This window comes from Condylura cristata, unplaced genomic scaffold (assembly GCF_000260355.1).
Source record: "Condylura cristata isolate star-nosed mole 26May11 unplaced genomic scaffold, ConCri1.0 scaffold00015, whole genome shotgun sequence".
NCBI lineage: Eukaryota > Metazoa > Chordata > Mammalia > Eulipotyphla > Talpidae > Condylura > Condylura cristata.
In genome coordinates this window covers 1,741,037-1,756,656 of record NW_004567116.1, presented here as the reverse complement: position 1 = coordinate 1,756,656, position 15,620 = coordinate 1,741,037, and the positions used below count along the sequence as shown (strand labels likewise).

Sequence of the window (15,620 nt, the reverse complement as noted above, 5' to 3'; positions counted from 1 at the left end):
CGACGGGGGGCTCCTGGCCGCGGCGGCGGGCAGGCGATGCTCCAGAGGCCTGAGCCGCCATGGAGGCCGAGGCGGGCGGCCTGGAGGAGCTGACGGATGAAGAGATGGCGGCGCTGGGCAAGGAGGAGCTGGTGCGGCGCCTGCGGCGGGAGGAGGCGGCGCGCCTGGCGGCTCTGGTGCAGCGAGGCCGCCTCATGCAGGAGGTGAATCGGCAGCTGCAAGGCCACCTGGGCGAGATCCGCGAGCTCAAGCAACTCAACCGGCGCCTGCAGGCCGAGAACCGCGAGCTGCGCGACCTCTGCTGCTTCCTGGACTCGGAGCGCCAGCGCGGGCGCCGCGCTGCGCGCCAGTGGCAGCTCTTCGGGACCCAAGCATCCCGGGCGGTGCGCGAGGACCTGGGCGGTTGCTGGCAGAAGCTGGCCGAGCTGGAAGGCCGCCAGGAGGAGCTGCTGCGGGAGAACCTGGCGCTTAAGGAGCTCTGCCTGGCGCTGGGCGAGGAGTGGGGCCCCCGCGGCGGCCCCAGCGGCGCGGGGGGCTCTGGCACCGGGCCGGCGCCCGAGCTCGCCTTGCCCCCGTGCGGGCCCCGCGACCTGGGCGATGGGAGCTCCAGCACCGGCAGTGTAGGCAGCCCGGATCAGTTGCCCCTGGCCTGCTCCCCAGATGACTGAGGACGCAGCTCCCTTCGCGCCGACGCCCGCCCGGATTGCGCCCCAAACGCCAGGATTGCTGTGGACCTGTGGACGTGGACGCCGCCCCGGCTGCGCACCAGGAACTGCTGTCATGGACTTAGGCACCTTGGCACTGAGGAGTGGCCCTCTTTTTCGCTGGGCGTTAGCAGGGGAACTGGAGCGGAGGGACTTACGGGGGGCTGGGTGGAGGCTAATAAACTGGGAAGGAAGCAGAGTCGGTGGCCTGGGCAGCGTCTGTTTGGGACTCGCCGGGGTTGGGACGGGGTGGGCGGCGGAGGAGAGGTGGGGAGCGTTGAGAACGCAATGCCATTCCCATCTAGAGGGGCGGCCGAAGCAAGGTGGCCATTATCTCACGCCTGGGGGTAAGCTCTGACTCTCCCACTCAGGCCCCAGAACAGGCCGTGATCTGGCCCCTGAAGTGGCTCCAGCTCCCTTCCCGGCTCCAGCTCCCTTCCCGGCTCCTTCCTGTACAAGACAATGGGGCAGGAAGCAGGTGCTGGGGGCCGAGAACCCACTTGGCCGCCTCCCATGGGACTGGACTGGGCCTAACAGCGCCCTCCTGCGGCGCGCGGCAGCAGCAGCACCCCCACCACCACCAGGAAAAGATCGAATCCTCTGTCTTGCGCCCTCCGCACGCTCTTCCTCCGCTCAGTCCTGGCGATGAGGCAGAGCAGATGCAGCCTCATTGGTCAGACAAAATGGTCCAGGTCCAGATATATCAAATCTTTTTTTTTTTTTTGTCCAGAATATGTCCAAGATCATCAGTCAGTCCGTGCAGCCGAGCTCTGCCTAGGGCTTTAGTCCAGGTATGCTGAGACTAGGACAGAGTTTTAAGCCTTTTATTCCATTTTGGCAGGTTTGTATAAAAATACTCTCTTTAGGAAAATAAATAGCAGCTGTCCTCGCTGCAGAGGCTTGGATTCCCAGAGCTGAAGGCTTCTCAGAGCTGGGGGTGCAGTCAGCTCCTCACGGAATGCCCTGCTTCGGTGACCTATGCTGCTGGGCGAATTAGTGTTCTAGGCTAGCCGAGAATAGCCTTCTGTTGGCTGGAGTTGGGGGTCACACGCGGAAGAGGGTGATGAAGACTCTAGGAGTGGCTGGCAGGGGTAGGGCTTCAGAGGACCCCTGGGGAGCTACAGTGTCCTTGGGGCTGCCAGGAGTTCCCTTGCACAACTTTTTTTTTTTTGTCTCTGATTTAGTGCAAATTGTGCTAGAGAGGCCAGCTCTAGAGAAACAGCTGGCAGCACTGGCCGCCCTGGTGGCCCAAGCTGGCTTCATCTGGAAGCCGGTGCTCCGGTCTCTGGAAGGATGGAGCAGGACCTTCTGGGTCGGGAGTGGGATGTGGTCCAGCCAGCTGGACTCATGGCCTGGAGATATTAGCCGGGGTGGCATGCTCAGGGACGGGGGCTGGGGTGCCTCATAAAGCGAGTAGGGTAGGGGACCCCAAGGGGTCAGAGGACGGGTCCCCGCTGCTGCTGCTACTCTTGCGGTGGGCTGAGGCGCAGGGCTCAGGAGTGCTGGGGTAGGTGAAGACCAGGCTGGGGGTGAAAGGAGTCAGGGAGGGTGTGGTCATGAGCGTGGGGGTGTGCAGGGCTTCGGGTTCAAGCACAGGCCCTGGGGAAAGGGAGATACAAGGCACAGGGCGGGAGGCGGGCGGCGGGCTGCCGCCTCCTCCACCAGCGTCATCCTCCCTGACCCCTTCGGGGATTTTGCAGATGGGGCGGTGGGCTTCCAGCACCAGCTCCAGGCGTTCCTTCTGCTTCTGCAGCTCCTCAATCTCCCGCTGCAGCCCGGACTTCTCACCCTCCAGTTTGTCAGTCTCCTGCAGAGTCAGGAGAGGAACAGTGGAGATGAAGGCCAATACCACCCAGCCTCCCACTGCGATGGTGATGGGGGGAGGGGTGGTGGTGATTTGGAGGAGTGTCTCCAGAAAGTCTGGCCTACAACTCCCATGAGCCCTTGGGAGAAAATGGGCATGACTCCCATCAGGCTCGTGGGCATCTTGGACCAGATTTGCAGCTGAAGCCTCAGTTATGCTCTGCTACAAGCATCGTGCTGCAACTAACTTCTTATGGCTTTGGTCAGGTCCTTTCCCCAGAAGGCCTGTCCCTTGGGCAGGGAGCTGGGGGAGGGCACTTACTCTACCCGCGGCACCCACTCCCTGCTTGGATACAGCAACTTCAGGGAGCCCAGCCTCTGGGGTTGGGGGCCCCCGAGTCCAGGCACCGTGGGCGCAGGCCGGTGCTTACCGCCTGCAGGAAGTCAGTCAGTTCCTTCCTTCGGTTCCTGCACTTGGCCGCGGCCAGCTTGTTCCGCTCACGCCTTACTCGACGGCGCTCCTCCTCCTCGGGGCTGATCTGGAGGGTGGAAGGAGTAGTGAGGTTGTCCACTTGCCTCCTGTGGTGGCCCCCATGGAGGAGTCCTGGAGGAGAGCACGGCTGGACCCCACACTCGCTTAGCTTGGCTAGGCCCAGCTTCCTCCGTGAGTATAGCTTGTCGCCTGATTCCCGTCTGGCCATCCACAAGCCTCAACCCTCCTCTCTTCCCAGGACTCAGCTAAGATGTGCCTGCCTTTGGGAAGCCTTCTCTTCATTCCCAGAAACTCCAAGGGGCCTTTCCCCCAGGGACGCTGGGCCAGGTTACACTTTTTCCAGAGACCCTAACTTTTCCCATCTCTTGATAACCAAGGGGCTGTCAGCACTGGGGGGGCTAATGAGTGCTGTTAGGGGCTTGTTAATGATCAAGAACCTACTAACTGCCAGCTGATGCTTCACAGATGCTTGACCCAGCTTCCCACGTTAGGAGCTAAAGCCATGGAATATGTATAACTTGCTTCTGGTCCCAGAGTATGCATGAAATCCGTGCAGTCTATCAACACTGAGTGACAGCCAGCTGATGGGACTGCCCCCCATAAGACTCCATTCACAGCTCACTGTCCCAGTCTAGGAAGGCCCAGGAACAGAAGGCCACCCTCAGCACAGGGCTGAAGGAAGTCCGGGCGTTTGCTTCTGGGGTTCACCCGCAGTCCCCTTTCTCAGGCTGGTCCCAAAGGTTAGCTAGTCTATTTCTGGGAAGCTGCCCCTTCTTGCCACCCGTTGTTCCCCAGATGCAACCCCCATTCCCATCCTGTAACTTGTGTCAAATTAGGTTCTCTGGAGGCACAAGTTTCACCCTACTGTGATCTCCTGTACCAAGATGCTCCAGGGAGAGGACAGAGGAGTCACTCCTTAGGCCCTCTCTCTCTTAGTTATTTTGGGAAGGACTTGATCGGCTGTGGTGGCAGGAAGGAATATCCAGTTCACTCTGCTTCCAGCCGTCTGCTGACTCCAGTGAGGGTGTGTGGCTTGGGAGTTAGGGTCTAGCTTGAGAATTGGACACACCTGTCTCACAACTCACTACCTTGCCCAGGTGGCCTTCTGTCCCTGTGCCTTCATTTCCTTGACTGTCAAATGGAGAAAACCAGGGGACCTTCCCCGAGTGTTTTTTTCGTGAGGATTATATTAGGGAGACTGAGACCAGAGCATAGCTGAAGGGAACGCTCTGTTCTGTCCCCAGCAACACGAGGCATAAGCGCCTCCCACAGAAGCAGGTGTATTCCTTACTTCCACCTCCAGTCTTGCGCCCCGCAGGCCCTCTGCTTGGGATGTTCTTTCCTTCATCGCCCTCCCGACCCTTCCAGGCTAACATGCTTCTATCCCCAGGAAGCTTTCCCTGAACAGAAGTGACCTCTGGGGTGCCTGCTGGGTCTCCCTGGGGCACCTATTGCTTTCTAGTGACTCTTCCCCGCTTCTAAGCCTCCTTTTGGGCAAGAGCTCACCCTCTGCTCCTCACCTGTTCACAGGGCCTCCGACGCACCCCTGGAGGAGGCCCCAGGGCGCAGATGACTCCAGGCCGGGGCTGGGGGGCGCTGTACTGGGGGTAGGCTAGAGGCCTGGGGTAGCTGCTGGGGCCCAGGAAGTGAGGCTGTACCATCCACTGCAGCTCCTGGTTGCCACTCACAGCGTTGATGCTTGGCACGAGGTGGAACTTCTGAGGGAAAAAGGGGGGAGTCAGGGATGAGGTCTGCATGGATTGCAGGTCTCCCAGTGGACAAAAGCCACACTGCCACCGTACCGCGGCTGTGCTTCTATGAGATCAGAAAGAACACAGTTTGGCGGAGGACTGTCTTGGTGACAGTCCCAGCTGGAGCTGTGACTTTGGGCAGGCCACCTCTCTGTGCCTCCATTTTCCCATCAGAGCTAATACTTACAAATCATGAGTTTTAGGGAATGTCCCAGTCACTTTATAAACACTGACTCATGTAATTTGCACAATAGCAGCTTCATTTTCAGACAGGAAAACAATTGTCCACAGACACACAGCCAATTTGTGGGAAGTGGGGTTTGGGTCCAGGCAGGCTCCTGCGGCTCCGGCACCCTGTCAGAGAGCCTTCTGCAGGGAGAGGAGGTCACAGCTCCTACTTCCAGAGTGCTGTGACCATCAGGTGAGAGAATTTGAGAGGCAGGTGCCTGGGCACCCGGGCGTGCCCAGCAGAGGCCACCTGCTGCCCACCCGCTTACTGGCTGTTACTCTGGGAAAGTTATTTAACCTCCATGGGTCTTAGCGTCCTCATTTTTAACATTGTCCTAGGAGAAGACTACAGCGTTTGATGCTGAGAACTACCCGTTAGGTAGTTCTGAAATCATGGTTTAATTGGCAGTATTTTAAAACCTTAGCGGCAATGGTGGGCTTTTTAATCATTCAAGGCTTAGCTGCGGAAAACAGGGTAGAAGAGGTGAAAATGGCCCATGGGCTTCGGGCGAGTCTCTGCACTCTAGGTATTACCCACCAGGGTTTTCTTTCGGCTGGAAACCTAAGGAACCGTGGAGAAGGGGGCTCAGTGCGGTGGGACAGACGGGTTCAAGCCCTGGGGCCAGCCCTGGGTGTGGGCACCCCGCCGTCTGGGAAGCGCTTCACAAGCTCAGGCAAGCCCGAACAACTGTGTCCCCAGCGCAGGCCGCGGGGGCCGGTGGCCCAGTGACCCCAGTTCCGGGCGAGGCACAGCCCGCGGCTCTCCCCGCTCGCGAGGTCGTCGGTCCCCAGGCCGCTCGGGGCCAGGAAGGGAGGGGCGCCGGGGGTGAGTCAGCAGCCGTGACTCGGCCGCCGTGACTCGGCGGAACGGACGCCGCTCCTCCCCTCCCCTGGAGACACGTGCTCGCAGCCCCTCGACAGGAAATGGGCACCTATAGCCTCCGGGGTCCCCCCAGGCGACAATCAGCGCCGCCGGTGCGGGAAGTCGAGGCCCCGGGAGTTGCCTGCTGCGCGACTGCGCGCACGTCCCCGCACCTCGGCGGTCGCTCTTGGCCCGGCTCTCCGGTTCTCCAGGAACCTCTGGAGACCAATGGGTCCTACTGCGCGGAGGAGGGGACAGGGAGCGGGACCCCCGGCGGATCCCACAGAGTGCCCAGGGCTCCCCTCAGTGGCGCCCCGCGGCGGGCGCATCCCGCCTCCACAGCTGCCGGGCGGGCGCCGCGCAGCCCCGACCCGGGTGTTTAGTAGAGATGGCTCGGCCCCTCGGATGCTGTCAGGGCGAGGACAAACCAGGTGTCCGGCGTCCCCTTCTGACACCGATGGGACCAAGAAATCACTGGTGGACAGGGGACAGAAAGAAGGTAGCAGAGACGCGGTGAATGGACAGCCGACGGCGAGGACCCGAGGCCGAGAGGGGAGGTTCTCGGACCTCTGTGGCGCCGCGGCGCGCGATCCGCTGGGCCACTGGGGTCGGGGGCACTGCCCGGACCCCGGAGGAGAGGCGGGATCTGCGGCCGCGGCCCCACAACCCCGTTCCAGCCCCAGGTCCAGCCCGGAGCGTGCGGGTGCAGACCGCAGCGTCCCAGGCGCTGTCCGCGCGGGGCCCCAAGCGTCGGGTGTCTCACCTGCTGGACGGTCGCGGGGGCCTGCGCCGGGCCGCCGTATGCACCGCCGGCCCCGGAGCTCGGTCCGGGTTCCCCGAAGTCTCGGAACATGCCCTGAGCTGGCTGCTCGTGGGGTCCGCGTCGGCGGCCCGGGTTCTGACTCACTCGCGCCTCACCGAGTCTTTTTATGAATGAAAATTTCTCGGGCTGAACCACTTCGAATGGGAGGGGTTGCGGGCACCTCGGGGCTCCACCTCTCCAGCCGCGCCGCCTTTTGTCAGTTCACCCCGAACCTTTCGACCCCTCCTCCAGTCGGGTAGGCGCCTCTTGGAGGGGAAAGGGGCGGACTTGGCGTCCCCCAGCCGCCCCGGCGGGTCGGCCCCCTCTGACGCAGCTGCCCATACATGGTGCAAGTTCCCCGCCGCGCCCAGGTGCAGCTGAGGATTCCTGGCGGGTTGACACACCTTCCCGGCGCCCGCCCCGCCCCGCCCCGAGCGGGCGCGCAGGTGAGCCCGCCCCGCCCGGGCCGCGCCCGGCCCTCTCCCCGCCCGCCCGCGCTCAGCTTCCGCGTCCGTAAAATGGGGCGAAATACTCGCAGTGCTGCGGTGCCACGCGTGGGAGACTGAAATGAAGAATGTGAAGAGCGAGACTGTAGGTGGAGGACAAATGTGAGGACGACCGCCGTGATGGCTTTTACCGGGCGATTATTTCATGCCAGGGACGGAGCGAGGGACATCATCCTAGGCTTGACAGGCCTGGTGGGAGGCTCTTCCCCTGCCCTTCAGGCTGAAACGTATCCAGGGCCCTCCCTGGTGGCGCAACGCGGTAAAGCGCAGCACTGTGGAGCTCGAGTTCCACCCCCCCCCCCCAGGCAGGTGACCCACATGGCGCGGCAGACCTCTTCTGACCAGCCTGCTGCTCCCCTCAGAATGTGAAGAGCGAGACTGTACTTTGTCCATCAGCAATGTACTTTGTCCATCTGCCTGTTCTGTTCCCAACTCTGTCTCTGGTGAATCCTCTCACCGCTCCTGCACCTCTGGCCTGTACCCCAGTTCTGTATGTATAAATAAAATAAATCTTTTAAAAAAGAACATATCCAAATGACAAACCAGTGTCACAAAAATAATGGTATGTTTTAAATGCTGACAGTGAACAAGGTAAAGCTTTGAACTACCCACAAAACAACGCAATATAATTGTGCCACTCACAGGATAATTTCGGGAGCTAGAGCAAGTCTCCATTCTGTGTTCCTGTAAGTAGCAAGAGGCTGAAGGGGACACAGCTGTCCTGTCGTTTGACAAAAGCCGTCCTCTCTAAGTACCAAGGTGGTCTTCCCAGGCTGTGTGTCCCCAGCCTGGCCTGGAGACAGGCCTGTGTCAAAGACCTGTGTCCAATGTCCACAACCAGGGTCACACGGGGCGGAGCCACCATTACCATCTTCATTTTCCAGGTGGGAAGCTGAGGCCCGGAGATGTGGGCATGAATGACCTAAGGTCACTACCTCAGTGGCTGAAGCTCGTGACTGGATCGGGGCTGCGGGTGCTCTTCACCCAGGGCCAGGCAAGATTTCTCAAAACTTCCAGACACCCTAACGCACAGGCCAAAGGGCACACGTCAGTGAGCACCAGTCACCAGAGCTCGCTGCTCCCCTTCTTTGGCAGATGACGGGGCTGAAGCCAGAGAGGCGGTGCCCGCCTGAGCTCCCTGCTTTCCCTGGGCACCAGTGAGGAGCTCTGCTTTTGTCCTCAGGCAGGAGGCTCCGAGGGGCGGGGCCTGGGCTGCCTTCTTTGGGGACAGAAGCCAGGGATTTGTGAGAACTCTCAGGACCTAGGGTCTCCTGGAGACCAGCTGGCGCTGGGCTTCCTGTCGTAGAGCTCCCTTTGGGTCTCCGTGTACCTAAGTCACTGTCCCTCTGGGGCCCAGTCCCAATGGGAATAATTGGGCCTCCCGCCTACCTCATGGGGCTATTATAGGATCAAATGAGATCACAAATGTGAAAGTGCTTTGTAAGCTGTAAAGTGCTGCGCACTCAGAAGGTGGTTACCAGCCTGGTGCCTCTCCCTCACCCTTGCTCCACTTCATGCTCGTGTTTCTCGAGCACTGAAAAAGAAAGTAGAGTCGTTTACCAAGCTGAGAAATAAGGCACACGCATGCAAGTGTGAGAGAGAGAGGTTGCTGGAGGCGGTGGTTGATGTGGCGTGGAAAACTGCAGGCTGCAGCCAGCCCACCCTGGCTCTGTAGGGTTGCTTACCTCCCAGCTCCGGACTAGGGCCACACAGTCTCCTGGAGCCTGTTTTCTGCTGCAATGTGGAGACACATCAGTAACGACATCTCAGGCTGCTGGAGAAAGGAACCCAAACAGGGTCCCATCCTCAGCGCTGCATGGAGTAGGTTGCAACCGGAGGCATAAAGAAAGATGCAGGTTGATGAAAAGCCCTGGGCGTGGGCGTCCTGGGGCTCCCATCCACGCGGAGACCCCCCCCGCCAGGCAGGCACACACACATGCCACACTGATCCCTAACGCATCGGCTGGGCTCAGGCTGGACAGGTCAGGGGCACACAGGCGGCCAGGTGGTGGCCATGCAGGCCAGACACAAGTCAGTCACTGCCTGTTGCAAAAATATCCCCACGCCCCTCCCCAAGCAGCCCCACACAGCGGCCAAGCAAGGGTTCAGGTCTCAGTGTGTGTGTGTGTGATGACTTGACCGTGAAAGTCCCTTCCTGCTCTAACTGTCCGACCACAAGGAGGTCCTTTCAGAGGCAGCACATTCCAAGCTCCTCTGTCACTATCTCCCGCCTAGTGGCTGCAGAAACATTCCTGGCTCCTGACCTCACCAGCTCCCTCCCAGGGAGGCCAGGAGACAACCCCAAGGGGGTGGGTGGTTGTGGGAGTCTGGGCAGGGGGTGTCTGAGAGGCCTGACACTCTCCCTGGGCAGCTGGGTGAGCAGTGTGCGGTCACTCTCCCTCTTGGAGCTCCAAAGAGCCCCCTCCCCCAGCTTTTTGGGGCTGCAGTGAGGTTCAAGGATGAATGAATGTGCTTTACACCCAGGAGGAATTTCATGCCCCGGGACACGGAGGTTTTCAGTGGAGGTCTGTTTCTGCAGTTGAAGTGAAATATGCGAGAGCGGCTTCAGCCTCTTGAGGCGTGGTCTGCACAGCTCTCTGGCTGTGCAGCCACCACCTCTCCAGCAGCAAAACTTTTTTGATCATCCCAGAAAAATACCCCATACCCACTGGGGAACCTCTCCTGAGCCCTCCCCGCCCCACCACCAGCCGGCTTCTGCCACCAGGACCCGCCTGTGCAGGCCAAGCCTGCTCAAGGGGCCTCGCTCCGTGACACGCAGTGTCTGTCTGCTTTTCACTCAGTCATGACGCACGGCGGCTCCTCCACGTTGGAACACGCATGTGTCGATGCTTCATTCCTTATGTTTTTTTTTTTTTTTTTTAACTTTGTGAGAAGCCACCAGGCTGTTTTACAGGAGGGGGGGGTGCCATCTTCGTCCCTACGGTGGGGCCAGGGGCTTTCATTTCTCCACCTCCTCGCCTAAGTTTATTCTTTTACATTGTGGAATGAAGGGCGTCGTCAAGGGTGTGGGACCATATCCGATGGTGTTTGGTTTGCTTCTCTTTAATAATCAAGGAACGTCTTTTCACGGGCTCCTTGGCCACGTTTATGTGAACACATTTTGCATATATTGCTGTGCACGTCTGTTGAAGTCCTGTGTCTGGGATCAGTGGGCTGTTCGGTGGTTTTGTTGAGTGATAGGCACCCTCTAAGTTCTGGGTGCTGTCCCCTGATCAGACACACGGTTTAGAGTTTTGTTTTGTTTTTTAAAGATTTATGGGGGTGAGAGGATTCACCTGACACAGAGTGGGGAGCAGAACAGGCAGATCCAATGAAATCTGCTGCTGAGGGGCGCAGTGGGGCGACAGGAGGGGCCTGCCGCGCCCTGTGGGTCCCAACCTGGCCGGGGATTGAACTCCTGAGGCAGCGGCTGTGGACAGCTACATAGCGCTGAGACCAGCTCTGCACCTCCAGGGAGGTGCATGATTTGCAGATGTTTTCTCCCATCCTGTAAGGTTGCTTTTCTCATCCTCGTGATGTCCTGTCACGTACAAAGGTTTTTTAAATTGTTATCAAGTTCGATTTATCTATTCTTCCTTTGTTGATGAGGCTTCGAGCATCAAAGCCAAAAGTTCTCACCACGTTTGAGGTTAAAAAGTTTCCTTGCACCCTCCCAGGCACTAACCCACTGTCTGGACGTCTGCCGGGTGGCAGGAGCTTCACTCTTGCCCCTCCTTGAGCATGGGTGGGACTACACAGTCTGGAGCTGGTGTGGTTTCTTTCGCCTAACGTGTCTGAGATTCGCCTTCCCTGTTCGTGAGACAGTGGCCTCGCGCAGGGAGCGTGGAAATGTGCCCTTCAGGAATAGCTCCCAGGGGCCCTCTGGGGCTCCTGTGGGGCCGCTGGGGACTCCTGGGCTTGGGGCTATTAGGAGCAGGGCGACTTGCTGTCGGGTCTCCGTCCATTTCCCACCCAGGAGCTTGAGGGGTTTTGAAAATCCTCATGCTGAGCAGGAGCGCCTGAGGGTGGGCAGGGGCCGGGGCGCTCACGCCTGTTCTTCTACTTTGTACATTGAATAGGGGGCTCGGTGGAGGCCCTCAAGGCCCTCACCCCCTCACCTGGCAGACCGACTCTCCGCTTCCAGGCCTTAGTTTCCCCACCCTCTTCCTCAGGAGGACTTCTGTGATGCTCCCTTAGGTCTAAAATCTTCCAGCAATACCAGCCCAGGGCATCTGCAGGCCTTGCTGCTTTTTTAATAACCTGATGTAAATATAATAAGCTGTGTGTGGGATGATTTAATTTCTTTCTTTTAAAAAATTTTTATTGTCTTTATAGATGTTTATTTATTTATGCATACAGAACTGGGGTGCAGGGGCTGTGAGAGACAGAGACAGAGCGGGGAGCAGAACAGGCAGATCAACCAAGTCCACTGCTGAAGGGAGCAGCAGGCAACACAGGAGAGGTCTGCCACGCCATGTGGGTCACCTCCAGGCCGGGGATCGAACTCCCACTGAAGTGGCTGTGGTTAGCTCGCCTCCTGTGTCCTAACCTGCTGTGCCACCATGGAGGGCCTGTGTGTGATGATTAAAAAAAAAAAAAACATGATTTTTATTTTCCTTTGCCTTCTATTTTTACACCACATTCCTTTTTTGACAAGGTAACACACTTCCATGCTTCCAAATCCAGAAGTTTCCCACGGGGATACAGTGGAAAACTCCCCTTCTCTCAGAATGAGTTCCTTAAGGACTTTTTTTTTCAACGGGCGAAGGTAGCCTGTTCCACATCCTGCTTTGTTCTTTGCTCTCTTGGGGTTTTGGGGCCTTGAGAATCCTCCCAGAGAGTCTAGATAGATCTGCCTCATCCAACAAGCCTGGTCCGCAGCGCCCAGTTGCGGCTCCACGCGTCCTCAGGCTGAGAGGCGCAGCTGGTCCGCCCCTGGATGCAGCAGGCCTCACACCTGCCCCGGAAGCCGTCTCTCCAGCAGCGGGCCCTCCGGTCTTGTCTCCAATTCCACAGACCGCCACCTCCGTGGAGTCACACCCATGTCTGGCTTCTGGCTTTTACGTCTGTGAGGCTCAGCCCTGTGTGTGACCACAGTTCTCCGTGGCGTCTGAGAGACCCCGTGGCCACTTGGCCCCAGCTCTGTCCACTGCGAGCTAGGGGAGTGGCCAGTGGCATGGGCGCAGCTGCCAGGGAGGCAGGCTGACAGACCTCTGCCCTTCTCCCCACCCCCCAGAGATGACCTGCTCCAGGAAATCAGCCCACATGGGGACAGCACTGGGGACAGGGGCTGGGGAGCTGGCCAGCCCAGCAGTCCTCAGGGGAGAAGGGTCCCCTTTCCCTCTGGGGTGAGGGTGGGCAAGGGGCAGTTTTCCTGGCAGAGGAGACCAGGGTGGGGCAGAGGGGCTGAGTGAGCCGCAGCCAAGCCCTTGGTGCCAGGCAGAGGCTGGGGTCTGGGCCAGAGGGGCTGAAGTCCCCGTGGGAAGGTCAAGGGGGCCAGCCCAGGCCTTGGGGGCCTGAGGGGCTACAGGAGAGACCCACACTGACGGGCAGCAGGGAGCAGAGCTGCCCTTTCCGGGGTTGCGGGGCTGCGCAGCCGTGGGCGCCTGTCCTGGGGTCCTCCGAGGCACATACCCGCTGCGATAGCAGCCTAGCCCCGGGGGCCAGAGGGGGAAAGGCACGGGGCGAAGAGCTTCGGGGTGTGGGGACATCAGCCCCCGTGCCCTTCCTGGGGCACCCCCAGCTGCCACCTCTCTAGCCCAGGGCAGCCAGGAGAGCAGGACCGTCCCAGGCCGAACTGCGCCTCGTGCTCATTCCACCGCCTCAGACTGGGCCTTTTCCCCTGGGAGCCTTAGTTTCCCCTTCCTGGTGCTTCGTGGTTCATATACTGTGATCCCTCGGGCAGAGGGTCTCCGTGGGCCCACGGGGTAGAGGGCGGGCGTGGGACTCCTCACCCCTCTCCGGCTGGCACAGCTCCATGTGGTGGCAGGGTGAACAACACCAGTTCTGGTGTCAGATGCTCGGGATTTGATTCCAGCCCCGTCACTTCCTCGCTGCGTGACCTGGGCAATCCCTTAATTTATACCTCAGCTCCTGCACTTGTGAAACAATATAGTAATGACTGTACCAGCTTTTCCTGAGAGCAGGAAAGAAATAAGGGAAAAGCAACAAGCTAAAGTGAGGATTGTGTTCGCAGGGTAGCAGCGAGCTGTCAACATCAGTTGTCAACTTCTAGTTGTCCTGGGTCCAGGAGACGGTTTTCTGGTAATGGAGGGTGACGGGGTGCTGCCTGCTCAGCCTGGCCCCCCAAGTCTCCTGGAGCAGTGTCTGATTCCTGCAGCCCAGGGACCAGGGTGGTCGGGGCTTGTTACCCAGTTCGTGGCTCTTTCCATCCCCCAGACCTGAGGCCCCCCCAACCCCTGGGCTTCTGGGTGCTGCTCCTGCAGGGGCTGGGGGTGGAAGGGAGGAAGGGGAAGAAATGCTGGTCCCGGGATGAAAGGCTGGCGGGCCTGGGCTGGACCAATAAATCGCCCCACCCTCCCTGGGAGGACCTCCAGGCACCAGTGTAAACTGAGTCATGGGGGGCGAGGGGGTGAGTCACGAGCCTGTGAGTGGGAGCCAGATAGGACAGAGCTTGCCAGCCTGGGGCCACACCCCATGGGGCTGATGCTCCAGCTGCCCTCCAACACCTGAAGGCTTTTGCCTAGGTAAGGGGGTGCAGGAGCAGGATACCCAGCAAGCTCACGCGTGTGCGTGTGCATGTGTGTGCGTGTGTGTGGTGTTTCAAGGGTAGTGGCAGGCAGGAGAAGCATCTCTGACTCGGAGAAAAGGATTGGGGTTTGGAATGGAGGCCAAGCCCTGGAGAGGAAGGTCTTGGCGGGACGGCTCCTCTGCTGAATCCTGGCCCCCGTGGGGCTCGGCCGATTCCCGTGCTGGACACAGCTTGTCCCTTTATCCTGGGAGGGGCGAGCCAGGCCCAGAGGGCCTGTGTGTCTTCCAGGGTCCCCCGAGGGGGAAAGTCTCCTGCCACCAAAGCCATCAGTTCGGACTTCAACCCTTGGGACTACACCTCCAGGAACAAGAGGTTCTCAGGGCCGGGGCGCCCGGGGGACCTGCGGCCTGGCCGTGGCCAAGTTACTTAACCTCTGTGCTGCAGCTTCCTCCCGAGGGCAGGGGGACCCAGCGGGGCGCCACACATATCTGCCTTTATCCTGGGGTCCCCTCTGCGCCTTCAGTTCCCAGATCACTTGGTCTGGAAATATTTCGTGCAGTAAGAGAGCAAGAAAGAGACTACATTCACCTAACTTTTACCGCCGTTTGCTGCCATGTGCTAGATTTCATTGCAAGTTTTTCCTGCTGATTTCTATTGTGCCTGATTTTTAAACTAGACTTGGTCACAGGCACGTGCGAACAGGGAAACAGCATATCGGCGGCACGTTGTAGCTGCTCTTCTCCAGGGAGTCCTGGAGGGTGTCCCCGCACCCAAGGGGGACGGCTGGAGTGCCCAGCGCAGAGCAGGTGTGTGCCTCTGTCCTCACCATCTGAACCCCAGTTTTCTCATGTAAAAACTGGGTGAGTGGAGGAAGCCAGAGATGCCCCTGGCTGGCCTTGGCTTTGGTTCCAGCCTCTGGCTTCATTCCCCAGGAAATTGCCCCATCTGTCCCTCCACATCTGACTCTGTTGGATGTGGGGTTTGCTGGCACCCCTACCTTATCCTGGGAGGCCAGTAATCAAGGAAAGACGGTGTGGTGGATTTCTGGGTCGAGTGCCCTTAGGTTACCTCTCAGCATTTGGGGAGGTGCTTCAGAAAAGTGGGGAGTTTCCCTCCCTGGATGAATCAGCTGTGTGACCCAAGCCCGGTGCCTGCCAGGGCCCTCCCAGCGGGCAGGGCTGGGGTACAGTTGTCCTGCTGGGAAAGTCCCCCAAGCCTGCCAAAGGGCTGCAGAAGTTTTCTCTTAACTGTTTCCGGTCCTCCCAGATTCAGCCCCAGCCCCAACTGGGGGGGGGGGGGATGGGACAGAGATTGTCCCGCCCCGGCCCACCCCTCTCTAATCTCCTCCCTGGGGGCTGGGGCTCCTCAGAGGGAGGCGGTGGGCGGGCGGAGTGGGCTTCTTTGCCCTGCACTCATTCATCCTTCCAGTGGTGTCATCAACCGGAGCAGAACACTGAGGCCTGTCAAAGCCACCCAGCCCATCCCTCCGCGGCTGCTTCCTAACTCCTGTGTTGGCCCAAGGGGGTGGGTCTTAGGGGGCCCTTGACCTGGCAGAGGAGTAGCCCTCCCCAGAGGGCAGGGACCTCCCTCTGGTCTGGGTCAGCTTAGCTACTGAACTCTCTGAGTCTCGGTTTCTTCAGCGGTAAAATGGGATCACCTGGCTCACCTCTCCCAGGCGGTCTGAGGCCCCTACCTGCGTGCTCAAGTCAGAGCCCAAGTCCTGGGGCTACTTTGCCCTTGCAGCCTCCCCGCCCCGCCT

The 15,620-nt window shown here is 59.6% G+C and overlaps 2 protein-coding genes across 5 annotated transcripts; one reads left to right on the top strand and one right to left on the bottom strand.

The window, feature by feature from the left end:
• Positions 1-6: 6 nt before the first annotated feature.
• On the top strand, positions 7-903 carry CCDC85B (coiled-coil domain containing 85B). The gene has a single exon (XM_004682612.2). It carries the CDS (start codon positions 60-62, stop codon positions 666-668), a length of 609 nt encoding a protein of 202 aa, XP_004682669.1. The 5' UTR covers positions 7-59; the 3' UTR covers positions 669-903.
• A 1,203-nt stretch (positions 904-2,106) lies between these two features.
• Positions 2,107-6,763, bottom strand: FOSL1 (FOS-like antigen 1). 4 transcript variants are annotated; one of them, XM_004682611.1, is made up of 4 exons: positions 6,605-6,763; positions 4,521-4,718; positions 2,939-3,046; positions 2,107-2,511 (listed from the first exon to the last, which is right to left on the bottom strand). In XM_004682611.1, the coding sequence occupies exons 1-4, from the start codon at positions 6,692-6,694 to the stop codon at positions 2,107-2,109; spliced, it is 801 nt and encodes a 266-aa protein (XP_004682668.1). In that variant the 5' UTR covers positions 6,695-6,763. The 4 variants fall into 4 exon arrangements, with proteins under 4 accessions (XP_004682668.1, XP_012580731.1, XP_012580732.1 ...); XM_012725277.1 differs by lacking the exon at positions 2,939-3,046 and having other exon boundaries at positions 6,605-6,694; XM_012725278.1 differs by lacking the exon at positions 4,521-4,718 and having other exon boundaries at positions 6,605-6,694.
• Between the last annotated feature and the right edge of the window lie 8,857 nt (positions 6,764-15,620).

Coding starts and splice junctions, on each gene's coding strand:
- CCDC85B (XM_004682612.2), top strand. CDS start 60: ATGGAGGCCGAGGCGGGCGGCCTGGAGGAGCTGACGGATGAAGAGATG.
- FOSL1 (XM_004682611.1), bottom strand. CDS start 6,694: ATGTTCCGAGACTTCGGGGAACCCGGACCGAGCTCCGGGGCCGGCGGT. Junction 4,719..6,604: donor CCCCCGCGACCGTCCAGCAG/GTGAGACACCCG, acceptor TTTTTCCCTCAG/AAGTTCCACCTCGTGCCAAG. Junction 2,512..2,938: donor TGACTGACTTCCTGCAGGCG/GTAAGCACCGGC, acceptor CTGACTCTGCAG/GAGACTGACAAACTGGAGGG.